The 24,662-nt window shown below is 55.2% G+C and overlaps 11 protein-coding genes across 11 annotated transcripts; 6 read left to right on the top strand and 5 right to left on the bottom strand.

Moving 5' to 3' along the window:
* Nucleotides 1–105: 105 nt before the first annotated feature.
* On the bottom strand, nt 106–1,879 carry BO80DRAFT_467988 (uncharacterized protein). Its single transcript, XM_025722898.1, has 2 exons — nt 1,176–1,879; nt 106–1,120 (listed from the first exon to the last, which is right to left on the bottom strand). The coding sequence occupies exons 1-2, from the start codon at nt 1,406–1,408 to the stop codon at nt 112–114; spliced, it is 1,242 nt and encodes a 413-aa protein (XP_025571579.1). The 5' UTR covers nt 1,409–1,879; the 3' UTR covers nt 106–111.
* A 433-nt stretch (nt 1,880–2,312) lies between these two features.
* BO80DRAFT_458368 (MFS transporter) lies at nt 2,313–3,936 on the bottom strand (the record flags this gene model as incomplete). Its single annotated transcript, XM_025722273.1, has 4 exons — nt 2,313–2,444; nt 2,509–2,587; nt 2,646–3,767; nt 3,824–3,936. The coding sequence occupies 4 exons, from the start codon at nt 3,934–3,936 to the stop codon at nt 2,313–2,315; spliced, it is 1,446 nt and encodes a 481-aa protein (XP_025571578.1).
* Nucleotides 3,937–4,006: 70 nt separating this feature from the next.
* BO80DRAFT_196262 (uncharacterized protein) lies at nt 4,007–5,025 on the top strand. The gene has a single exon (XM_025714157.1). The coding sequence runs from the start codon at nt 4,254–4,256 to the stop codon at nt 4,809–4,811; it is 558 nt and encodes a 185-aa protein (XP_025571577.1). The 5' UTR covers nt 4,007–4,253; the 3' UTR covers nt 4,812–5,025.
* A 1,740-nt stretch (nt 5,026–6,765) lies between these two features.
* On the bottom strand, nt 6,766–12,013 carry BO80DRAFT_448589 (P-loop containing nucleoside triphosphate hydrolase protein; the record flags this gene model as incomplete). Its single annotated transcript, XM_025721686.1, has 19 exons — nt 6,766–7,003; nt 7,077–7,460; nt 7,514–7,597; nt 7,648–7,844; nt 7,905–8,326; nt 8,381–8,445; nt 8,497–8,547; nt 8,598–8,669; nt 8,717–8,831; nt 8,875–9,222; nt 9,281–9,443; nt 9,502–9,799; nt 9,844–10,231; nt 10,284–10,321; nt 10,366–10,570; nt 10,622–10,650; nt 10,697–11,276; nt 11,333–11,756; nt 11,801–12,013. 19 exons carry the CDS (start codon nt 12,011–12,013, stop codon nt 6,766–6,768), a joined length of 4,314 nt encoding a protein of 1,437 aa, XP_025571576.1.
* A 257-nt stretch (nt 12,014–12,270) lies between these two features.
* BO80DRAFT_448588 (MFS transporter) lies at nt 12,271–13,945 on the top strand (the record flags this gene model as incomplete). Its single annotated transcript, XM_025721685.1, has 6 exons — nt 12,271–12,493; nt 12,605–12,714; nt 12,770–13,294; nt 13,366–13,570; nt 13,625–13,845; nt 13,895–13,945. The coding sequence occupies 6 exons, from the start codon at nt 12,271–12,273 to the stop codon at nt 13,943–13,945; spliced, it is 1,335 nt and encodes a 444-aa protein (XP_025571575.1).
* A 12-nt stretch (nt 13,946–13,957) lies between these two features.
* Nucleotides 13,958–14,885, top strand: BO80DRAFT_196156 (uncharacterized protein). Its single transcript, XM_025714156.1, has 3 exons — nt 13,958–14,063; nt 14,114–14,490; nt 14,554–14,885. Coding segments are annotated over exons 1-2 (333 nt in total). The 5' UTR covers nt 13,958–14,062; the 3' UTR covers nt 14,446–14,490; nt 14,554–14,885.
* Nucleotides 14,886–15,381: 496 nt separating this feature from the next.
* BO80DRAFT_448587 (uncharacterized protein) lies at nt 15,382–15,696 on the top strand (the record flags this gene model as incomplete). Its single annotated transcript, XM_025721684.1, has 1 exon — nt 15,382–15,696. One exon carries the CDS (start codon nt 15,382–15,384, stop codon nt 15,694–15,696), a length of 315 nt encoding a protein of 104 aa, XP_025571573.1.
* A 687-nt stretch (nt 15,697–16,383) lies between these two features.
* On the bottom strand, nt 16,384–18,157 carry cpdS (putative serine carboxypeptidase (CpdS); the record flags this gene model as incomplete). Its single annotated transcript, XM_025716155.1, has 5 exons — nt 16,384–16,481; nt 16,548–17,270; nt 17,324–17,744; nt 17,792–17,937; nt 17,983–18,157. 5 exons carry the CDS (start codon nt 18,155–18,157, stop codon nt 16,384–16,386), a joined length of 1,563 nt encoding a protein of 520 aa, XP_025571572.1.
* A 346-nt stretch (nt 18,158–18,503) lies between these two features.
* Nucleotides 18,504–18,989, top strand: BO80DRAFT_195940 (uncharacterized protein). The gene has a single exon (XM_025714155.1). It carries the CDS (start codon nt 18,687–18,689, stop codon nt 18,936–18,938), a length of 252 nt encoding a protein of 83 aa, XP_025571571.1. The 5' UTR covers nt 18,504–18,686; the 3' UTR covers nt 18,939–18,989.
* A 51-nt stretch (nt 18,990–19,040) lies between these two features.
* BO80DRAFT_364607 (lipase) lies at nt 19,041–23,510 on the bottom strand (the record flags this gene model as incomplete). Its single annotated transcript, XM_025716158.1, has 5 exons — nt 19,041–21,207; nt 21,259–21,343; nt 22,141–22,559; nt 22,613–23,321; nt 23,399–23,510. 5 exons carry the CDS (start codon nt 23,508–23,510, stop codon nt 19,041–19,043), a joined length of 3,492 nt encoding a protein of 1,163 aa, XP_025571570.1.
* A 627-nt stretch (nt 23,511–24,137) lies between these two features.
* BO80DRAFT_364432 (succinate dehydrogenase assembly factor 4) lies at nt 24,138–24,557 on the top strand (the record flags this gene model as incomplete). The annotated part of the gene is made up of 1 exon (XM_025716148.1): nt 24,138–24,557. One exon carries the CDS (start codon nt 24,138–24,140, stop codon nt 24,555–24,557), a length of 420 nt encoding a protein of 139 aa, XP_025571569.1.
* Between the last annotated feature and the right edge of the window lie 105 nt (nt 24,558–24,662).

Raw genomic sequence — 24,662 nt, 5'->3', positions numbered from 1 at the left:
TCAGTATGCATTTTCTTTTCGTGATGCTTTATCATCTTTACTCGAGGAGCACAGATCCCTTATCGTTCATGAAAGAATAATCATTATCATTATATATGTTCAGCTCACAGGCTACCCCCATGGCCAAGGAAGATGCCGGGTTTGGCTACCGGACATCCTAAAGAATCGCCAGCCCCGGCTAGCACACCCGGTCCAGTCTACCTCAATGAGGTCGGCACCCTCTTTAACCAAAATCCTCCAGATGATGCGTCGAATCCCCTCCGAGTAGCAGGGGATGCCTTCGTACCGAGCCAGCACTCCCTGTTGATGGGCGGCTCGCACTTGGCTCTGGATCAGCTCGACCTGCTGCCGAGAGAATCGACCTCGATGAGGTGACCCGATGGTCGCGATGAAATTGACGGATGCGCTATAAAGCGGAAAGTTTCCGCTAGAGGGTGGTTTGTCTAAGCCCGGGATTGGGCTCCCTGAGTCCTGCTCAGGTTCATCCTCGGTGGATGCTGGGGTGGCACCGGACCCTTCAGCCTCCATCATTAATTGCTCATCAAAGAATAGATAATCGACAACGCTTTCAAAGCCATGTGGATAGGTATCATCAAGGTCCGCGTGACTCCTCCCAGTTAAACCAACGGTGATAGGCCCAGGGACGACCAGCGTCCCATTCCGGTGGGTCAGGTACCCACGTTCGCGGAGCAAAGCCAGTTCAGAGAAGAGACGAGGCCACACGTCCTGCGTTGATGACCGGATCTCCAAGAACAAAGTCACTTGCTGCATCGGATCCCATTCAGATAGTTGGTCGGTGTTCCTGGCATCTAGTTGACCCAGCAGTGGCTCCAGATAGACACTGCGCAGCGTGAACTCTTTCCTCAGGCTTGACATCGAGGAACCCACAAGAAGGTCACCGTCCTGGACCCAGATATCGGCCTTGACCCCAGCACAGCCCGCAGCGATCGAGTACTGAATTGCATTTGAATGTGCGCGTGGGTTGTAAGAGATACAAGCAGCGGGCTGGTCATGGAACTCCACGGGCCAATGAACGAACCCTGCCTGTTCTTTGTACTCATCGCGAAGGAAGACGTAAGAGACCCCGTATGGCAATAGTGATAGGAACTGGATGGCAACCCTAATGGTTGTTTGTCAGTAAACCATCGAGTGCGATGGAAGATGAGAAGACCTACAGGAACATCAAGAACAGGCAGATCAATGAGAGGGCGCGATCGCTCCATCTCTTGCTCACCGCCGCGTAGCATCTGTGGATAACCCAAAGAATCCCCGGGCAGCATTCGGTGGGAGCCGAGCGCAACGGATGGTCTTCTAGCAGCACCCACGAGTACTCATCGTACTCATCTGCCTCGAGCAGGGGCTGGGTGCTACTCCTATCGCGGAGGTCGGGGTGAGTGGCAGCGGCCATTTTGCGGTGCAAAGTCGCCGATCACAAGACGTGCATCTAGAGAGGTGGGCGGAGGCGATCCCGGGGTGGGGAGGGGATGCGGTGGTAGCGGTGAGGGGAAGGATCGGGGATGGATGGGCGGATTTAAAAGGGGCCTGGGGGGTGACACGGTGGACGGCCTAGACAGAGGGAGAGCCATGGTCCTGTGCGACGTTGGGATGGGCGAGTTAAATAACGATAGATGGGATACCGACGTGGAGGGAGCGGGTGGTGATGATGTATAGCTCCGGAGCACGCCATTGTCGGTTAAGATGGTTCAGACGTTAGGGGAGGACACCATTTGCACATCAGCGGAGGAGATCCCGTCTGCGGCCAAGGGAGGGAGGGACTCTTTGCTGTCTCCGTCCGTGACCCATTGGCGACTTGACGGGGCGTGGCTGTCTGGTGTCGAGGGGGTGGGTTTATTCACTTGTTGATTCTATGGCTTCTCACGTGCCCACCCTTCAGCCATGCGATGGAAGCCAGCAAAGCCGGTGATGCAAGCCAACCAGCACAGGAAGAAAGAAAGCAAGATGAAACTGGAACGCGGGAGCTTCGCGGAGCTCGATTCCTGCGCGTCCTGATTTGGTGGCCCCAATCGTCAGGCCCGCCACTAACGGCAGCCTTAAGTGGAAGAGAGTCGCTAGTGCTACGGTAACCTTCCCGGGTCGCCCAATCATTTCCTCTCCACCCCGCCGATCATCATCACCCATTGATGCATCGGCCTGATGCCATCGGGCGAAGCAGTCATTGGCGCGGGCGGATCGATACGGCCATTCAATTCCAATAGATTGCTCATTTTACTTCATGCTCCTCGTCGCTGTCTCCTCATCTTCCTGGCCTCCAGCCCTCCTCCTGTTGATCAAAGCTCCGGCTCATCTAGCAATTACGCGACCGACAACCGGCTCTTCTGCCGGATCTGCGCGCCGCACACGTACAGCAGCACCGGAATGGGCACAAGAACCGCCCCGATGCAGCCCAGCAACGTACACGCCCATTCCACCCCCATGTTGTTAAACTAAAGCCCCGTCGCACGTTAGCTTCGGGTCCATCGCTCCCCGTGCCAGAGTCGGACCACTCACCATGTATGTTGCAAAGAGCGGGAACGCGCCTCCGGCTCCCGACCGCAGGAAGGTGTGTGCCGCCACAGCCGACGCGCTTCTACACAGCATCTGCATCAGCTCGACTGCAATCAACAGGCAGATAGACGGAGACTCACTTTCGGGCCCGTGCCTCCACTAGATACACCAAGGAAGGCAGAAACATGGTCAACAAGCCAAACCCGGTCAGCAACCCCGACAATGTGGGCGCTATCCAATGGGTCGTGGGCTGGTACCCCGTCCACCCCAGCCAGAACAACCCCCCGGAAAATGCGGTGGCTCCGGGGATGGCGATGGGAAGGCGCCATTCGGGCATTATCTCTAACCCGGTCCGCTCCGCCTTCCGCTCCATCCACGGTTGGGTTGCTGCAATCCCAACGGCCCCAAGCAGCAGTCCGATCACCACTCCCAAGTACGGCAGTCCACCCACCCCGGGGTTCATGCCGTGAATTTTCTGGAAGATGATCGGGTACGCCGTCAGGAAGAGATAGAGGAGTCCGTATACAAATGCGCCAAAGAGGCTCATGCACAACACGATCGGATCCCACACCAGCATTTTTAGGGGGATGCTGAAGTAGTCCCGAACAACAGCGTGGAGATCAAAGCTGACCTCGTCGTGGACGGCATGAATCGACCAATCCCCAGTTTCCCGACGTAGACGATCGGCCTTGCGAGCCAAGACCACGGGGACATACGTCTCGTCGAGGAACAGGGTTACAAACACCGTGATCGCGGCTCCCATGATCCCAGGGATATATGCCGTCCACCTCCAACCCAGTGACGGGTTCATGACGATAAAGCCGCCTATAAATGGAGCGATTAAGGGCCCGGTGAACACCATGAGACAAAACATGACGATTGGGATGCCCCGTTGCCGCGCGTTGAACATGTCGACGAAGAGAGGGCCCGCGAGTGTGAGAGGACCGGCGCCAAAGAATCCGGTGAAGAATCTCAGGATAAACAAAGACTGCACGTCTTTGGAAACCGCCGTTGCGAAGGAGAAGACCGTAAAGCCAAACATGGCGATGACCATGGGGATGTGTCGGCCATGGAGTTCGGAAAAGGGCCCGAATATCAATGGGCCCGAGGCAAAGCCAAAGACATAGAGCGAAATTCCGAGGGTTCCCACCTCCCTCGTGATTCCATAGGCCTTCATGACTAGTGGGATGGCGGGGGCAAACACGCTGCTCGCAAAGGAGACCATCATCGTGGCGAGACCTATGATGACAGACATGGATGCTCTAGAAATTGGCTATTGATTAGCCTCGACCTATGCAGTAATGAAGGAAGCACTTGCCGTTTCCTCATCGGCCAATTCTGGGGATTGAGCGGGTCATCGGGTCCGTCAAAGTCGACAAGTCTTTCGGCAGTCACCGTTCTGGTGGACGAGTTGCTGGGTTCCGGCTTCATCGTGTCAATGGACTCAACAGCACTCGAACCGGGTCTGAGTAGCCAACTTGAGTCGAGTGGGATATAGGATGGGCGAAACCGAGAAGAGAGAAGAACGGCCGTACCGAATTATTTTGTAGCTCAACGATGGCCGTGGTCTGGCAATATTTGAATTTTCCAACAGCCCCCGAGCACGCTCACTGATCAGTCTTTTCGGTCAATGCTGGAAGATCAACTGCTCGCGGGGTCGAGGATGCCGCCGGAATGGGAACGCAACCAGATAGGAAAGACATCAAAGGGCGAAATCACCAATTCGCCTGCCGCAGCCTGGGCAGAGAATGGGTTTCTGCAGTCCCGGAGTGGATCACATTATCCACCTCATACATCCCCGTGCCAATTGCAGTCTTATGGCACTGCTATTTGTCAAGTGGTTGGTCGGGATCGGTACCTGGGCCTCTTGCATCCTACGGACGCAGGAGTCGGGGTCGGCCTTGAGGCAACAGGCTTCCCAACTAGACTTACATCATGGACCATTCATGGTTCAGGATTGTATCCAAGCAATGGTAAGCTCTGAGGACATGCTTTCTTTACCAGGATTTGGGAAACTCTATCGGGGTCAGTGTGGCTGGTGCCCGGTCTTTCTTCCCCAAGAGCAGGATTCTATGCTTGATCGCCGGAGTCCTTTGCCTCAAATCGCCAAGACAACCGAGTTGACACTGGTCGAGGATACTACTCCTTGCAGTAGGATACGGCGATGGATGCTGCCCAACTCACTGTCGAAAACCTTGGGTAGAGGCGATCACCGCCACCCGCAGCATCTAGTTCCCCCGATGTTTCACTGCACAGTCTGCAACATATCTAATGCTGGTCAATCTGTCAGGGGCCCATCAGATTAGCTTATCGCCGATCTATGACTTTCTTTTACGTGCGACGGCCGATCAGCGCCGCGCAGCTTGGCCAATATGCCGAATTTCATTCGCTAGTTTAGAACAAGGTACTTATCGGTGTCTGTCAACGATTGTAGAATCCTGCTGTGGCCCCGCATGCAATGACATCTGATTTTAATGTTGACTTCGTCAGCTGCAAGTCTTCCATGTCTCTTGCAGTGCTAGGCTGGCGCGAGTGAGCGGAAGGGTGTGCTTGAAACCCGTCATGCGTGGATGGATCATGATTGTACATGACTGTGATCAATTTGGTGGACCTTCTGGGATGAGTGGCTGCCCTGACCGATAAGAGACTGCCCCAGCCAGCTCCATGTTGGGGCTCAATACTTGGGGGGCCACAAAATACAGTGTCCTGGGATGGATGCTTTTTCTCCCTATCAATGCAGGTTCCCGCAGTTGGTAGGGTTCAAAATCATACTAAACCCCCTTCCTCCCTACACTCTGTTGCGCATGCGCGTGTGCATGTAAGGGAGGATCCCGTACATCGTGCAGGGCGTGGGAAGATAAGCCAAGTCGCCACATCCTGGACTGTTCATTCCCGTCCTTATCCTCTAGTTGCATTCTTCCTACATCTCGAAGCCATAATCCCGATTATCCAGCCTGGCCTGGCTTCTTGATGCACAAGAGCAAGCCTGGGCTGTTTGCCGATTTCATGACCTAAATTATCGACTAGGATAATTGACCGGTAGCACGAGGATGAGTAGGGAGGGGCCTTGAGCGGAATGATCCTGGTTATTCCACCGGACTATACTCGGCTGAATTATACTGCCTAGGAGACCATGTCTACAATCAACTATTTACCTATCTACCGGAGAGATAGAGGGGATAGCGGGCCGGGAATGGGATTGCGACCATCAAATGGCTTGGCGAGACGACTAAATCCACTCGGTCGAGACTAGCGCACGGCACGGACCACCGCTGACCCACCCTTGACAGTTGACACTGCTACGGTAGCCCTTTTCTTGCCCGGCACAGTTGCTCAGAACAATACCTTGACGCGCCCTACTAGAATCTCGTAATCCGAGAGTCAAAAGGCAAGCTCCTGCTAGGATTCCCAGACACAAATGCCATGGATCGTAGAATGCTGCGGAGCAGCCGTCGGGGGTCCGTCCGGATGCATAACCCTAGGTAGTAGACCGGCCGGATCCCTGTTGGTGCAATTACCATCTAGCGCCTCTCTCCGCTCCATCCTACTCCGGTGGTAGTGGGATTACGCCATCGTACGTTGGAGTGCCTAGTGAAAACTGCGAAGGGCCATACCGCCGCCTCGGTGGAAGGTAAGCCGGGGAAATGCCCGCCGGTCCAGGGTGCGTTCGCAATCCCTATCCCGGAAGCGCCACGAACCAGCGGCCAATAACCCTCTACAATCTTACACCTGGGGTTTGATCGCATGCTGGATACTGCCTCCGGTACATCCAGCAGTTAAGGTGTCTTCTTAGGAAGCACGTTAGTCAGGATACTGTCCGCGGGGCACATAGCTTTGAAGATCGTATGAAGACGTACATTTGTGGCGTCTTGGAGACTCCCTACTTCTGGGTAGGCCCGGAACAGTAACCAACCACCTTCAAGGATGAGCGAAAGGCATACGGAGTCGACCGACTATGAGAGCCAGGTCTTATTAGAGTGTGCCTTTCCGACGATAGCCAGTGTGTACCTTCATCCAAGGCGATCGGGTGGGACACTGCTCACATCTACTTCCGAAGGGCCAGTCACATCAGGAGGAGATGTCAATGGGAGTAATCATTGGGGGCAGGCAGTAATGGATACCGGCATGTTAGGTGCTCTCGCCTGTCAGCTGTCAGAGCTCGAGTGGATAAGCCATCTGCATCCTCTACGGCTTATCTTCACATGATCGGGTTCGACATGGCAATTTTCTCCCCGCCATCCCGCAACTCACCTCACTACACTACTTATCGCTGATCCCTTTGGTATCATGCATGCTCTGCCACAGCTCCTGGAATTTTGATGGTTGCTGCAGCAGTGCCCGAGGGGATCCCGTCTCCACGATCCGGCCACTCTGTAGCACCACCACCCGATCATAATCCAGCAGATGGTCCAGCCGATGCGCCACACAGATCACCGTTCGGTCGTGCAGCTCGGAACGGATGATGGCGTTCATCCGGGCGTCCGTATCATTGTCAACACTGCACGGTCAGTAGACACATTCTGGGAATAACAAGCCAAGAAAGAAAGGAAGGTTGGAGGAAGAAGCCTCACCTGCTACTGGCCTCATCGATAATGATGATTTGCCCCTTCTGCAGAATCATCCGGGCCAGACAGAACAGCTGTTGCTGCCCTTGACTGAGCATTAACTTCGGATCAAGGGTGCTGTCGAGTCCTCCCAGCTCTTCTTCTACATACGTCCACAGCCCAACCTTGCGGAGCGCGGTTTGCATCTGATCATCATCCGAGACGGTCGCTCCCAGATTCATATTATCTCGAATGGAGCCGGGGGTGAAGAACGGGTCTTGCGGAAGAACCGTCAAGGCAGATCTCACCGATGCCACGGACATCGTGGATGTATCGATGTCATCAATGCGGATGGTGCCCGAAGAGACGTGCAGCAGGCGTAGTAAGGAGGACACCAAGGAGCTCTTCCCGCTAGACATACTGGATCAGATATGACGTTTGTGGTTTCCGGGTTGCAAACATACCTGCCACTTCGTCCACAAATCAAAATCTTCTCACGGGGATGAATCGTGAGGTTGATGTCGGATAGAATCGGCCTGCCTTGTGCGCTGCTCGAAGTTAGTAGGTATTCTCCAACCTCGAGATGGTCATCACATACGTGTAACTTGCGGAAACATTGCAGAAGTCGACCTTTCCTTCGGTCGGCCATGCAATCGGTCGCTTTGCAGACCCGGAGCCTGCGTCTTCGGAGGGACTGTCGGTGACAAAGGAGTGAATGCGCGAGAGCGCCCCGAGGGAGATCTCCAGGGTGGTCCACGCCACCATGAACCGTCGACTGGTGGTGCTCATCGTTATCTAATCCATCTTATTAGCACTTGATCAGGCGACAGTCTGAGGAAGGAAACTCGGACATACAATGTTGATGAATCCCAATCCAATCATACCCGCCTCTGAAGAGGAGCGCAACTTCACCACCAGACCTGCAAAGAGCACACCCATCCCGGCAATGATGAGGTCCAACACCATCTTCAGCCATACCTGGACGCTGTACAACATGTACATTGGCTCCTGGGCCGCGCTTACGTACTGAGTGCTCTCCTTCTGCAGCGCAGCTGTCCAGCCAAAGGCACGGATGGTCGCGAGTCCCTCGGCACATTGCAGAGTGTGCTGGGACAGAGGCGCTTTGGCTTCAATTTCGAGAACACGCAGCTGGCGAGAGGTACGCAGGTAGAAGACTTGGAGTATCCAGAACACAATAAACAGTGCCGGGGTCACGGCGGCCATGACTGGGCATGCCACGAAGACGACCACCACTTCTGCAAGTGCACTAAAGAATGCTAGGCGGCAGTTAGCGAAGTTCATGGACGCCATTACAGTCAGATAGAGCTCACAGGACACGGTATTTAAGAGCGCCACCGGCAACTCATCGTCCACCAGCATAATATCCTGGGTGAATCTAAAGACGTCCATTAGCCCGCTGCTGCTTGGACGACTTATTCATACGTACCGATTGGCCAAGGCCCCCGCTTTGGCAGCCATAAGGAAGGAGATGGGCGCCCTATAAAAGTTTCGTTAGCCTTGAAAGAACCCAGAGACGGAATCACTGACCTCAGGAAGGCGAGGAGCTGCGCTTCATGCAGCTGCAAGGATGCCTTTTGAATCATGATATCTAGATAATGGCTACTTCGGGTCAGCTGCCTATCAAGAACGCAGAGAGACTGATTCACCTGCACCAGCCAAAAATGATGACGAGAGTCGCCACTAGGAGCCCGAGGTAGACGGTGATATACATCGAGAGTTGGTGGTTCGAGTCCGCATCGGCCCAGTCGGTCAACCAGTATTCTAGACGAGTCAGAGAGATTAATCAAGGGGAGATTTCACCTACGTTGATAAACGGAGACCCCGGCAACCGTCGCACTAAGGACGATAAAGAGCAGGGTGTGATGGTTTCCAACGAGTTGCACATAGTACCGATAGAGGCGCCAGCTCTGGGAGTTGGGGCGCTTGGTTTGATCCTCCGCCTCGGCCGGTTCGGATCCCTCCGCGGCGTGTGGAGCATCTGCCTGGTGGCTCATTGATGGGACAAGTTTTTGACCATTACTCTCGACCGTTTCGTCCAGGGTGTCGTCAGACTCGACGATCTGTAATTGATGCAAAGCAGTACTGGAGCTTTGAACCTCCACATTGCCATCTCCACAGAGCAAGCAAGTGTCCATCAAGGAAATCAGTGTTGCTAGATCAGAATGGGTCATGTTAGTGAAGCGAGAAGAACCCTCCCTGCTCGAGCTTACCATGATGTGTAACCACGACAGTGGTAATGCGCGCCTGGCGACCCACGCCCTGGGCCCCAAACAGTCGCTCAATGACATTGTGTTGTGTGGTATTGTCTAGCCCGCTCAGGACGTCGTCGAGGATGAGGAGCTCTGGCCGGGCATACAAAGCCCGAGCAAGGCCCTAATGCTGTGAGCTTCTGCGTGGAATTATAGAGCGACTCTAGCGCGATACTACTTACCACTCTCTGTTTCTGCCCGCCACTGAGGGCGACTCCTGCGGATCCAATCGGCGTCTGATCGCCCTGAGGGAGTGCTGCCAGATCCTTGTCTAGGTCACACGCGAAGAGAACCTGCTGGTACCATGATGGTTCACACACGCCGGTTCCGATGATGTTCGATCGAATTGTCCCGTTCATGAGCCATGGCTTCTGGGCACAGTATGCAGTCCCTCCGGTGACTCTCTTGGAGACTGCCCCGCAGGTAGGGTTCAACTCGCCCAGCAGAGCCCTTAAGAGTGTTGACTTGCCCGAGCCCGTTCTATCTAGTTAGCGAGAAACCTAGGGCGGATCGTTCAGACTTACGGGCCGACAATAGCATGGAGCTGGCCTGGGAGTATCTGGACATTAATGTCTTGGAGGACCGGTGGGCTCCCATCCCAATTCAACGTGACACCCTGGAGTGAGATCAGCGCTTTTTTCTCAGCGGGTCCTGCAACACGGTCAGCCTCTCGGGGAGGCGTATCGGGTACGCGTGGGAGCTTAAGCACGGCATCCAGTCGCTGCAGGGAATTCAGTCCGGCAACAACCGTTGGCGCCTGCTGGATCATTAGATACAAGGGGCTGGTCATGATGCTGAGGACCGACAGCGACATGTCCAGTTTATACGTATTCAGCGATGTGCCCGTCATGCGACAGATAATGGCGAACGCTCCATAGGTCACAAAGGTAGCGCCCTGGTATGATCCTGCCGCTGGGATATGTTAGTCAAGCAGAGCATTATCACAGCGACCGACATCACCTACAGAAGAGTACGATGAGAGAGATCATGCGTCGAAAGCGCCTAGGGGCGGATTAGCAGTCGAACAGTGTCTAACCCGAGGTTACCGTCCATACCTTGCCATTCGAACCTCTTCCCTGCGAAGCTGCTGGATCATCCCTTCCATCTTGGATCCGAGGCCCATCATCTTGATTTCCTTGATGGACGCAATCGTCCGGATGATTACGCCCAGGCGGCGTTCTGTCGCTTCGACCCAAGACCGCTGCCGGCGGATCATGATCGGCGAGACACTGACAGTCAGGGCGGTAAACACTGGACGTCAAGCATTAGCACTATGCATGGCCCCGCGAAATAGAATCTTACCCATGGTGGATAGCAGGGGAGCAACAAAGCTGCAAGAGTTAGCACAAAGTCAGTACTCCTGTCTCGGGCACTTACGCGATTCCGAGCTGAATATATAGCAACCACAAGCAAAGAGCTACTATAACAAACGAAGCCCACATATCGTGCATCGCCCGGAATCCCTGGACGATGTTGGCCGCGTCCACATTGACAGCGGCACCCACCTTGCCCGGCGATGGGATCGTGGCAACGGGGGCATTCAGCGTAGCGTCCACCACCGCGTTTACCAACAGGGCCCAAGAACCGAGGGCAAAGCGGTTGGTGCAATGCGCGTAGTGGGCCGTGAAGATGGCGATGAACAGGTAGATTAGGCCGAACGCACCGATCAGACCATAGCCCCGATTGATCGGCACGCTGCTGTCGTCTAGGAAGCGCAGGATATCTTGGATAAGAAACGGCTGGGCGAAGAGCGTCGCGATATACAGGAGTCGAAATATGATGGCTCCCGCGAAGTCGACCAGGTTGCAGCGGATCAGAATGGTGATCAGATGGAAGTTGGAGGCGTCTGTCCCTCGTCGGCGTTCAACCGCCGCGGCAAAGCGACGTTGTCGCTCCTGCTGCGTGTGGTCCGTCTCGAGGCCGGAAAAGTCGACCGCTGACAAGATGCCTGAGTATCCTGGAGGGAATTAGACACAGCGATACCTGGTGTTTCCTTGAAGCATGGCAACGTACCTTGGCGCAGCAATGGCAGTAGCCAGCCAAAGAAGACCTGGGTTGGGAATGATCCGCGGTCTTCGACTAATGTCGGCGAATCCTTTAATTCGAGGGCAGGTTTGTCCACGGATTCTAGGGTTAACAAGGCCAGGCGTGTGGCTAAGGAGGTTGTAGTGAGAATGCAAAGGGCCAGGGGGCTGTCTGCTAGCCAGAGCGAGCGAACACGACATCCCTGGAGCAACACCATACACCCCAGGTAGGTATTCAAGATGACGCTTGGGCGCGCACTGCGTTGATGCTCCAGCGTGGACCAACCGACGAGGATGACGCTTTCTACGACGAGCACAGCGGTGACGGCCAGCATCAGATGGGTCAGGGGTGGTTGATACCTGACACATATCAGAAGGGCGAGAGATTGAACGCATAGCATTCCAGTAACCATCTAAAACAGTCAGAACCTGATGGAGTGGATGGAGGAGGACTCACCCGCTTGGCCATCAACAATCGGTCACGTCCCACTCCAGCCCTCACGGAACCACGCTTCCACAGCACCCAGATTCTGATCGTGGCTATAGCCAGGAAAATAGTGACGGGCACCAAGGTCATGACAATCTCCTCGAACGTGAGGGTGAAATCGAACCCGCCGCGGCATCCCGCGCCCGCGTAAGGGCCGAACGAGTTGTCCCGACATCCAGCCATGATCGATCCCGATCAGCCATCGGGGTCCTCCGAACGAGGGCAAGGGCATCGTTATTTATCTCCTTGGACAGCCTCGCGGGCCCAAGCGTCAGCAGTAACCCATCCAGGCTAGTGTTCACGATGGCGCCTGATGAGGTGACTCCCCGGTTGCATTAGTCGCTCTCGATAGCGCCATTGGAACGGAGTCCGGTTCTGTCCGTCTATCATAAATATTACCTATCCCTGCACCAAGGGAAATGGAACCCCGCGATACCAACATGTCCTCAGACTTTTCCGACCGCTCAGAGACGGCTCCTCTGCTGCGCCCGGATGACTCGCCTGAAAGGCACTCTCCCTCGCGGGCGGACTACCGCACGCTGAGTCTTGTCGTGGGTGCCATTATCTTTTGGCGACATTTGCCGATGAGCTGCGGAAAGCGCCCATGCTCGCTGCCCTCGAACTGGCCGTGTGCCGGCGCGCCAGCCCAACGTGTGATCCTGCGTCCGTGGGACCGGTTGTGGCCAGTCTCCGGGGGACGGCGGGCATGTTGGATGCGTTGCCTGGTAGAGACCCCCATTGAATGAGTCCTACAGCAGAACACTGACTGTATAGGATTGACGGTGGGATACGTGTATGGGGCACTGTCCCGTAACTGGGGTAAACGGACCGTGCTGCTGCTGGCCACATTGGGCATGGCATTGGAAGTCGCATGGTTCGTGTTGGTCTGTATGTACTGGGTGTCTTGGATATCACTGGGACAGACTGACGGCATGTTAGGCGCGCAAACGTCCATTTTCCCTCCTTCGGCTGTCCTGGGCGGCTTTGCATTTCTATTCATTGGCGGAGGACCGCAAAGTCTTCAATGCTCTTCTGCTGACAATTCTCGCCGAAGCGGTTCCCAATACAAAACAAACCGCCTTTTTCTGGCGCACTGGGGCCGCCGGGTTGGTCGCCACCTTCCTTGCGCCGCCTGCGTCCGGGGTCATGATGAGTGTGTTGCCCGCAGTGATGGTGTGCGGGATTGGCGTGGCGATATTTTCGCTCTTGTTGCCTCTCATTTGCTATTTGCCTGGCGCCGCCGCTGCAGCCACCCAGGTGGAGAGGGATACAGAACCCAAGTCTATCCTCCACTCGATTCGGTCCGGTTGGAAGGAGAATACCAGCTTGATATACGGACTTCTCTCACATGGCGGCGTGATACGGTCGGCTGCCTTTGCTGATTTGGTCTCGACGCTGGCCCCGAACATTCTGATCGTCCTGCTCCAGCATATGTCGAATCAATTTGGTTGGAGCCATGCAGAGGTACCCCGCCCCAACCCCCCTATGCAGCAAACCGGGAATGGTGACTCTCTAATCCGATGGTATATATATAGGCAACGCTCATCTACAGTATCAAGGGAGCAATCGGCCTGTTTCTATTCACCGTGGGACTTCCTTGGATCCACCGCTACCTGACCCATCGACTGCGTCTCTCCAGTCCATGGCCTGATCTGTGGATGTCCCGAGTCCTCATCCTTTTTCTTCCGGGAGGATCCTTGTTGATCGGTATCGCTCCGACAGCATCCTGGGCTATTGCAGGTAAGCTATCACCCAGCCACTACTCTAAGTGACCAGACCTAATCTCTACTCTAGGTCTCGCCCTATTCTCCTGCGGCACCGGAATCAGCATGTTCCTCAAATCCGCCAGCGCCATCAGTCTCCCGAAAGATCAGGTTTCTCGGCTGTATACCGGACTGGCTGCCGTGGAAACCCTGGGAGCTATCTTGGGGAGTCCGTTATTGTCGTGGGTGTATGCAGCGAGTCTGCGGACTCATCATCCTGCGTTCGAGGGGGCGCCTTTTCTTCTCTCATCGGTCAGTCTATCCTGTTTCCGATTGTTTGCCTACGCTAATCGTGTCTCAGTTGGCCTATTCGGCCGCTGCTATTGCTATCTGGACCGTGTCGGTACAATGACCCGAGGAGAACCTGGTCATTTGTCACCGCGCGCCCCTCATTTCTCCTCGGCCATGGGAAACCCGGGGAGCATCTTGATGGTGCATAAATATGGGTACTATGTGGTGTCCCTGATCAAGTGAGTCACCCGATTCCTGTGGGGTAGATGCTATGACTCATGCTTTGCTGTGGCCTTTCTTGGTACTGCGGGCAATTGTGCCAGCGCTTGCGGTTCTGAAAGCGGGGTATCATCCCCATGTGTTGATTGCACTTTACTTGCCCTGGGCGGAGGCGCCTGGTACAGGTACAACGCAGGGAAAAGGACAGTTATTGAGCCGATCACGAAGACAGTAATGGCTGATAGTATTGGCCTGTATGACTCTCTTCTCGGCGGCCACCGCCACTTCAACATTAGCGCGGGAGTGCCTGGTGACATTGTTGCGGAACTCGATTCTGCTGCGAGGAACAATACTCGAGTTGAGGATCTCAACGCTGCAGTCTTACCATATGAGATCCATTGAGATTCACTGTCATCAGGCAGTGATAGCCGGGGGATTGATCCGGAGGTAAGATTCTCTCGACCACATAGTGTTGACCCCTGTGAAAAGTTCTGACAGGGTTATTCGCAGACTCTCGAGCCAACTGTGAACTTGGACCGTGATGAAATGGAAAAGGTATCTAGGAGGGTTTGTACCAAGGACTGTGACTTGATTCCGTGTCCTGTGGATAGAAATTGCATCAGCTTGCCGGTATAAAATAGATAATACGGAGTCGATACACTGAGATCTCCTACACAGTCTGGCAACGGCTTTAATCGAAATTTGTGCTTGAATGAACGTGGAATGGATCACAGAACTGAATAGCCTGGATGATATTGAGCATCATGTATACAGCACGCCTATTAGTCTAGTCAAAGCCGTACTTGTCTCTTGTTAGAGTATCTCGTGAGATCAATATATTTATCCGAAAGGTCTGCCTGTTCACATACAATCACAACGTATCAAGATTGAAGCAGACTCATTGTTGGATCGATCGCTCTTCGAGACTTCTCGCCTACTCTGGTAGCAGCCTCCATTTTCAGATTAGGCCAGCATGTAATAGAGACACTGTGTTTTCTTTGATTATTTGGGGGGAGGGGGGTGGCAAACCGGCAAGCACTCCATCACTAATGCATGTGGCGGATGATAGCAGCCGCAGGGTATATAGTAGAATGATAACCGCATAGGCTAGATATATGAAAGTACATGAAGTGGGAGTACCGCTGCCACGACTTTCCGCCACAGACTGCAGCCTAACATCCCTCGTCTTACCCCTCTTTAATGTACATCTGACGTCCGTCTTTCCAGCCGCTTATATCTGTCAGCTGTTTGCACCGAAAACAGTCAGCTGCTCTTCTTGCCTTCGCTCGCAATTCAATCCCTCCTCCCCCCCCCCACAACTATCTTTGGATTCCGAAAATGTCTCTAGCCGAGCATGTTTCGGATCCCCGATTTTTGCAGGAGTTTTGCCTCAGTGACGACCTGTCTCGCCTGACCATTGACCCGAAATCCGTGCCCTATCTCCGTCCGGCCAGGCTAGCGTTGTTACACCCTCTCAAAGAAGCCGATATCCTGGAATCATGCCGTCGCCCCAAGCCTCATCGCCCCCCGGCCCGTTCCCCACCGACCCGTTCCTACAACTGCGATCACTATCGCCACGACTTCCTCGATCTCCAACCCCTCTGCCAGCTCTGGAGACAAGAACTCACCAAAATCCCCCCGTTTCACGGGTGATATTTGACGTGACTTTCCCGCCACACGGCCCCACCACCGACAACCACGATACCACTGAACAATCTCCCTGGATCTACTGGGATAGTTTCATGCCCGAGACCCCCAGTCTCGGGGTTCGTTTCCTGGAGGTGGTGCATTTGATTCGTACGCTGACGTTGACGACGCGGATGCGTTTGAGGGGTGCTGCTGGTGGTGGTGGTGGGGAGGAAGATGTGGCTTTTGATCTTGTGTATGATCGGACGGATCGGGGGAATGCTCGGATTATGGGGAATTTGCGACGACATGTTGTTTCGTTGGGGACGGTGACGTGGGTTGTGGGGGGGCTTGAGGGGGAAAAAGGGGAAAGGGAAAGGGAAAGGGAAAGGGAGGGGGAGGGGGAGGGGGCTACTGAATGATTCACCTTGATTCTGGTTTGGAGGTTCGATGGGATAGTGACCCAGGCGTGGTTCCAGGATGGAAACCAGGCGTGCGAGAAAGGCGGGCCTGTCTTCCTGACTTGAGTAAGGTATATAGCGAGGAATCGCCTTACAATACGGAGTACGGAGTACACGGCTGCGTGTATCATTTTCTACTGACCTATGTATGTACATATCCTTATCCTGATCGTATTGTATCCATCTGTATCTGCATCCGCTTGTTATGGTACAGCCATCCCGTCATTAGTCTAAAGGTATACTATACGATCCATCAAGAAGTATAGTTCCCCCACGCCGAGAGACTACTGATCCGACCGAGCAAGAACTCCAGCTGACGGTATGCCGCCCCGGGCACGTATTGAGGAATTTCTATCATCGTTAGCATGCTCTCTCCAGGAAAGTATGACACGCTGCTCAAGGGGATGATGGGCTTACCATGTCCAGACAGATACACCGAGCTAAAGGTCAATCCACGCTCCGTGTGCGCCGTACCCAGGTATCCAGCCCCCGCATCCAGGTTGTACGGGTCGGGCTCATCGCCCCAATACAGCTCGGCCAGACCGTAGTGGTAAGGCACGAAGAGGGGCTCGACCGGCGGACGCTGGAAGCCCTGCTTACCATTCCAGGTCATGTTCTGGATGGTGATGAGGGAGCCGTTCAGGAACAAAAGGTAATCGAGCCAGCCGTGCCCGATGATGGTGTTGTTGGTGCGCTCGATCACACTGGGCAGCGGACCCCAGGAGCTAGGGTCGGAGCCGTCGCCGTTGGCGAAGATGACGCTCTCGCTGCACACCGAGTAGTCGGTCGGAGGCACGTTCAACGCCTTTTGCACGTCGGACCGGTTGAAGTAGTTGTTCGGTCCGTAGCCGAGGGAGGGAAAGCCCATGACGTCCCAGAGGTAGGGGCAGAAATCGGTCAGGTGGTAGTAGTTGAAGCAGGGGTTGACGTCGTAGGCGGCCATCACCACTTCATCCCACACCTGGCAGTCCTCGGTGATTTCCGGGGCGGTGGGGAAGGGACTCGGAGGGGGATAGGTGATGGCGGCATCCAGGAAGGCGTTGTAGCCGCATTGATCCGCCTTGGCGTTGATGTAGGCCAGGAAGGTGTCGTTCAGCGCGAAGACGTTGTTGAAGTGGTTGAGAGCCCGGACGGCGGGAGCTGACAGGTTAGTGGCGCACGGGATGGAGTGACTGGATGGGAAGTGCACGTACAATACATCATGACCGAGTCGCTGTTGATCGACGGGTCGTTGATTTGGATGCCCTTCACGTTAAAGTACGTGGTATCCTCCTCGTCCAGCATAGCGGAGGCAATGTACGGGACGTACATGCCCGCATAACTCTCGCCCGTAATGTAGACCTTGCGGCCGTGCAGACCAAAGGTATCAACAAAGTGCTTGAACCAGCTGTTGAACTGGGCAGCCACATCCTCCTCGTTGTTCACCGTCGAAGGCCCCGGGGAGAAGCCCGTGCCGGCCGGCTGGTCGACGTAGACCACGTTGGTGAGATTCGTCCAGGAGTAGGGGTTGGGAACGGGCTTGTACGTGCCGGCCTGCCAGAGAAAGGGACCGTTTTCTTGAAGGACGCCATCTAGCGAACTGCAGCCAGGGCCACCGTTGAGCCAGATCGTGATCTATTTTGGTGAGCGCGGAGAGAGACAGGAGGTAGTGGGCAACTCACCTCATCGCTGGCATCCGGATTCTGCGAAGGGAAGAACCAGAAGAACAGGCTGGTGTTGCCGGCCGGCGTGTTGGGAAGGAGACCGGCGTAAGACTCGCCAATGTCGAAATCGACCTCAGGAATCCCCGTGCCATTGACCAGAAATTCTGTGATGTTAGCAATGGTAATGAATGGGATCGAAAAAAACTCACTTGCGGTCTTGTTGGTCAAGTACTCAAAGTCGGAGGTTCGGCGCTCCACGGGCACTTCGCGCGCCGCCAACTTGCGGTGAGACAGAGGCGGCGGCACCGCCCTGCGATGAGGGTTCTGCAGGCCAACGGCCGAGCCGACCAGAAGCAACGAAGCAATTGCCGTGGTTACCCGCATGGTGAGGTGTTCTTGGGAGGCAAAGAGCTCAACGAGGTGCCGGCAAGTCATCGATCGACGGGACGCATGCCCCTTATATAACCTCCGGAAGCAAGGTACTCCGCACGTTAGGCAGCATTGTCTCGCGGACCCCCATCTATGTGGCAAAGGCAACCATGGCATGTTTCATTGCGACCTGTCCCAATTGCGGCAGATCTCCGCTGGCGAGAGGGGGACGAGCCGATGCCGTCGGAGACCGATTGAGGTGGCAGGTGGAGCGCGTCGGATCTGCAGTGAGATGGATAGTGCCTCTCGCTAGCCGATGTAGCCCGTGGGTACCACGAATCACGATGCTCGTGCGGATTGAGCTTGGCAAACAAGCCACTCAGATGAAAGCTTCGGCTCCAGCTATAGCATGATGCTAGTGCTACCCGAGAGTCGTGATACAGGGAAGCGATGATAAGCAATTTCGATGATATGCAAGGAGTCACCTGACCGGGCACCAGCCGGGTTTTCATTTCATGGCCTTATTGAGCCTGTCTCACATTGAATGCTGGCCGTCTGCCACGGCAATGCGCTCATTGCCTGCGGGTTGTTAGGGTTGGGCCACTGCACGTGCATATTCCTCGATCAGGCAAGCCGACCCACTCTGCAGACCCTGGAAATGTCGCATTGCTCATCTCCGAAGACTCCGCTTCTTGGACTGCTGGTTAATCCGGGTAGGCAACATTTGACCCATCTATTGAACAGTCCGTCCATAACCGTCGGTAAACCTGTATATCCATTAGCCGAGACCAGATGACGACATGGCACAACCCACTTTACCGACCAACTACAAGTGTCTATCATCTTGGATGCATCCAACATGCAATATAGGATTCAATTCGTATCTCATCATGCAACGCTATGGTGTCCGCGCCCCCTCCCCAATCCCCATCAACCCCCCCGCCAATCCAGTCATCCGCCGATCCAATATATCCTCCTCGCTGGCAAGACTGGTTAAACTCCGATTCCGCTCGCGCAAAGCAACAGGACTGTTGGCCTCGGAGGAATACCCGTCTGGATACGGGATGCTCAGCTTCGACGGCACCGGGTGCTTTCGCGTGATCCCCGGGCGCAGTGTTCGACCTCGGGAAACGCTGCGGATGCGTTCCTTCTTGACATCCAATCCTTCGTGGTCATATCCATTCGCTTCATCATCAACCGGCGCACTCGCGCTTCGAGCCAACGGAGTCAGTGGTGTCAATCGGCTGATGCCCATTTCAAGAGGCCGGTCCTCGTCCGCGGAGGACTCGCCCGTGAGGCGACGCCGATGGTGGGCGCTCCCGCCCTGGGATTTGGGACCCTTCGGCAAAGCACTGTCGGCGAGGGGCCTGAGCAAACTGGAAGATGACCCCTTGGCGTGGGAGATCTCGAACAGCTCCTGCAGCCAGGTCGCGCATCGGTTGATGTGTTTCCAGCTCTCGGGGAAGAGGCCCGCCATCTGCATAAATCCGTGAGAGATCCCCGGGATGAGAGAGACCTCGACGTGGTCCTTCTCCTTGAACACGCGGCTGGACTTTTCGAGCCCTAGCTCCTGTCGTTCGTGGAACTGACGGAGCTTGGCTTGTCGGAGTCGCCCGGCGAAGATGACCGTGTCATCCACTAGAGGGTCGCGCTCGCCGGTGATGAAGTAGGTCTTGGGGAAGCGTGCCAGCAGTGCCTCCGGAGCCAGCGCGGGGGAGAGGAGATAGTCTGTGTTGAAGTCCGGCCGATTGTGAGGCCCGATATACAAGATGATCATGGCCCTCATCATCTCTGGGGTCAAAATGCGATCATTGACGTATGAGATCATCGACGATACGGCTAAGCGGGTGCGGATCTGCTTGGGCTGATGTTCAGCGACCGCGGCCGCCTCCACCGCACGGGCGTCGAGCTTCTGATGCTGCACCAATTTCTTGGTGGCCATGTCGCCCAAATTACCTGCTTCCGGGTCTGCATCAGAGAAGAAATCCCCAAAAGACGTTCCAGGAGAGGTGAACGGCGTCAACCGCTGGTAGTCCATGTCCTTCCGCCGTAAAACGTTTTGATTGGTCCGACGCGTGCTCTTTTCTTGAATCAACGCCATCTGCTCCTCCGTCATCCAGCTTTCGATCTTCATATTCAACGCGGGATAGGCGAGGACTAGCCCGTCTGGTGGCGGAAGCATGTTTTGACCCTGCCATGCAGGGGCGTTCGAACTACCCGACTGAAGCACCATGAGGGTGACGCCGGCAGCGAGATTTCCCCCGGCGCTGTCGCCGGTGAGGACAACCCGAGGCCGTGTCCGTCCGTTGAGCCCCAAGCAGCGACCCCGGGTGGAGACGATGGAATGATAGACGTCATAGCATTCGTTCAACCCGTACGGATACGGGTACTCGGGGGCTTTCTTGTAGTCCAGACTCAAGATCGGCACCTTGGTCTTCGCCGCCCAGGCCAGCAGTCGGTCTTCGGAATGTCGGGGACTCATCGAAACAAATCCACCGCCTGGGATATCAAGCACAATGCAAGTTTGATCCCGCAGCGCCGCCAGCGGCCCATCAAAGTACAACCATGCACTAGTCGGTTCTTCGTAAATCGACGACGCTGGCCGGGGGATACGAATAGCCCGAGGAGGGTAGCGAGTGAGCCGGGGGCGCACCAGACTGGCCAGGGTCCAGAGATACGGGGTGGTGCTTTTGTTCCATGAGACGCGCATATGCTCTACCGTGAGCGTGGCCCGGACCCTGCGAACCTTCTCATCCGCCCGCTCAGCGGCGATCAGGTAGTATCCAGAGAACACCAGTGACGCAATATCCCGGAGCCACTTTGGCTTGACCCCCATTGCCGTCCAGAATCCGGCGTCCAATGCGGTGTTGATCCATGTTGCCCGGAAGAAGGAACGCGAGTATAGATTCGCCAGGGGCTCGGGGCACTCCAGGCCGACGATCTTGGCAAAGTTGCGGGAGATGTAGAGCCAGAGAAAGACGAGGACGGTGGTTTGCCAGACGCTTAGCTTTTCCGAGAGGCGTGAGGAGAACCTGCGGACACCGGGAGGGCCATGCTTGTTTCCTCTAGCGTCTGTTAGCAGGTGAACAACTGTCACAGGGGTCAAGTCGACCAACCTGAAGAGATACAACGACCAGAACAGGAAGACGGCGAGAACCTGGATTTTGCGAAACTTGGTAGACGGTCTCCCCAGGAGGTGGTCTAAAGTCATCCTCGTTAGTGAGGCACCGGTTAGTAGTATCGGCTTTAGCATACCTATCATGTTCCAAGCTTTAAAAGATAACGATAAGTAACAGTCTATATGAGATTGAAAGAAATCTATCAAAGAAAGAAGTAATGGTCTAAGGGAGAGGAAAGGCAACTAAATCATTCATATTCGGGCGATAGTACAAAGACAGCGAGAAGGGAAAGGCACAAAGGGTAGGAAAGATGCTAGCCGGCCATTCCCCACAGCCGGTTTATTGCAGCGCTCCAGAATTGGGCAGCCGAGAACCAAGTATGGGGAAGTGGGAAGGGGAGAGGATGGCGGAGAGTGGCATCCATGGATCAGCCGTGAGGAAAGCAGGCGTGCATGTGAAATCCCCACCAGGGATGCGGGCTGATCCAGTCATCTGGGTTGCGTCAGTCAGCATTCCTGCAGTCCAGCAATCCTGCAATAGCCGGAGGATCCCACGCCCAGTGGGGCGCATTGGGCGATCGCTCACTGCTTCGCTGGATGACCTGGAGAGTGGAGGAGAGAGAAGCAGTTGCTGGAGAAATGAAGGTCGTGGCGGGCATCACATGTCAGTTCGCCACAAATCCCGTGACGCCACCGGTCATGTGCCTGACCCCATCCGGCTCAGCGAGATAATCTAAACCCATGCATCCCCTTCCGCCCACTCCACTAGTTTTCTACATAGTAAGTACACCTTAGAGTCTCCGGCAGTAGTCCCTGCCGTGAGCATTCTGCCAATCACACAGCCAGACCTCAAACGCCATCCCGATAAACCCAGCAATACAAATGCCGCCTGAATCGCTGACCGTGGTGGCTCCGAGCGAGAACTCCCGGTCTTCCTTGGGCACCCGGTCCCCGATCTCGGCAAAGGTATTTACGTAGACCAGTCCCCCTAGCAGCCCTTCCCAGAAGATGATGGCGAAGACAATGTACACGCTCGGGATGAAATCAAACAAGGCGTGCAACGTCAACACCGCCAAATTGACAATCTGCAACAATGACGGGAGATACAGATCGTGGATCCGGAAGAAAGGAGTCGAGGATCGCGAGATGAAGACCCCCACCTGGTAGATTGCATTGTACGCGGGATAAAAGGCCCGGAAGTGCTCAAACGGCGATCCGTCCAGAGGAAATAGCAGAGTCGGAGAGACTCCTTGGTTGATCGTATATTCTGCGACATAGACCAACAAGAGTGGAAGCATACTGGACACTAGTGAGCAGCCGCATTATCCCGCTCCAGGCGGATTTGTACTCACAACGGAAAGAACAGGCCTTGGGCTCGCCGCAGATTGGCTCGGAAGGCCTCCCAGCCAAGACCTCCACTGGTATCGGTCCACTTTTGATCCCGGCTCGGGGTAATTGAAGAGCCGAGCAGACCCTCCCTCTCATCAAGTGGATCTTCTCGATCCTCATCCATCGCACGATACTGGATCGGGGCGGCTGACGCTGAACGCATGGGCACTCTGGGCAGGATTGCGAAGAAGCTCACCACCATGATCGCCGGCAAGCACGCCGATGCCAGTAGCGTGGCCTTCACACTGAATCCCATGGAGGTCGTGGCCAGGGCATACGCCCCAGCACCGACCAGTCCGGCGGCCCCCGTGCCACTGCCCCAGGCTGCCAGGCTAAATGGTCCATAGAAGTGCGTCAGGGCAAGGAAGCTCAGTTCGCCTCCTCCGCTCGACAAGCTCGCCAGAACAATGCCCGCGATCTTGGTGGATATGGTACCCCCTTCGGTATACGCTGGGCTCAGCGCAATTAGAAGCATGCCCATCGCAGAGCACAAGACGAAAAACATCACCCGCACAGGGTATGGGACCAGGTAGATGAAATAGGGAGCCACCAGCTTGGTTGCAAAGGAGGGAATGACGTCTGCGAGAAGAACCACGCCCTTGGGGACGCTGGGCCCAACCAGATCGAGGGCTGCGGAAAGGATGATAACATAGAGGACATTATTGATCAAGCCTGGTTCAGTCTCGCGTGGTTAGTGACCTCAGAGTAGTTCCTTATCAGTCTGCGCATCTACGGGACAGCCGGCTTACCGAGTAGCCAGAATGCAACGCAGACCCTAGGATCAGCACCATGGAATAAGGCCCCGAACCGTTCTCGGAATCGGGACCATGAGGATGATGGAGCTCCAGGAAGGGGTAACATGGACTGCCGGTCAGGGGCCGAAGACATCACCTGGATTAAAGATATGGGAATCAAGTAGTTCTAGTATGCTACACTGAAAGTTGGGGGGCGGACACAACAGCACGGAGCATTGGGCAATCCTATCAAGCAGTAGAGTAGTTGCAATGGGACAATCGCATAGTGAAAGGGTCGGTGAAGGTGAGGCTGGATGGTAGTTGGTACGATAAAGCCACCAGCGGTCATCTGCCCGGCCACGAATGGCTCTGCCACGTGATGACTTACTCGATGAGGTAATTCTCATGGAGGGGTCACCCAGCTTGGCCCTCGTGATGGTCTCGTTCGGGTTTCTGGATCCAGCAACGGTGTTGTTAGAAACAGAAAAGCCTATACAACCAATTCCAGGAACCATCATGTACTGTGTTGACCACGAACAAGCCACCAGATGTCGAGGAACCTCGGCGCCAATCCCGACGCTATCGGGACAATCAGGGCTTATCGGATATTATTCCGTCGCTCTTCTTCTTCCGTCCCGACCTCCGCCACTCCGCATCTTTCTTCCCCAACCCACAGTTTCAAACAAGACCAGTTACCCCCAAGCACAAGCTTGACGCACGCTGTCTCAGTTTTACACAACAAACCACAGGCACCATGTTCCTCCGTACGATCCGCCGTCTCCCCACCAAACCCTCTCTCCCCCTCCGTTCCTTCTCAACACGCGCTACCCTCCTCTCGGACAAGCCTCCCTTTGCATTCGCGAACTCCCCGGCTCCCCCGCGCCTCCCCAAGGAAGAACAAGAGATTTTCGAAGAACTCCAACGCAAGTCCACCGGCGCATTCAGCACCCCGCAGATCAACCAATCGCCCGACTCGGAGCCCGCCGTGGCAGCCGAAATCAATGCCACCGGCAAGGGAGAGGAGCTTCATCCTGATGTGAAGCCCGGATTGAAGCCCGAGTTCGAGGGAGAGAAGAACCCCAAGACTGGGGAGGTTGGAGGACCGAAGAACGAGCCTCTGCGGTGGGGTGCCGAGGGAGATTGGAGCTATGGTGGACGTGTTACGGATTTCTAAATGGGTGTTTGCGTCTCTGCCGATCGATGTTGGTGGATGAGAGTATAAAATGGTGCATGTGGAGGTTGATCTTGGTTATTCGCATGAGTGGCGTTGGTTTGATTT

The sequence above is a fragment of the Aspergillus ibericus genome, assembly GCF_003184845.1.
Source record: "Aspergillus ibericus CBS 121593 unplaced genomic scaffold BO80scaffold_47, whole genome shotgun sequence".
Lineage (NCBI taxonomy): Eukaryota > Fungi > Ascomycota > Eurotiomycetes > Eurotiales > Aspergillaceae > Aspergillus > Aspergillus ibericus.
This window is presented reverse-complemented; position numbering and strand designations above follow the sequence as displayed.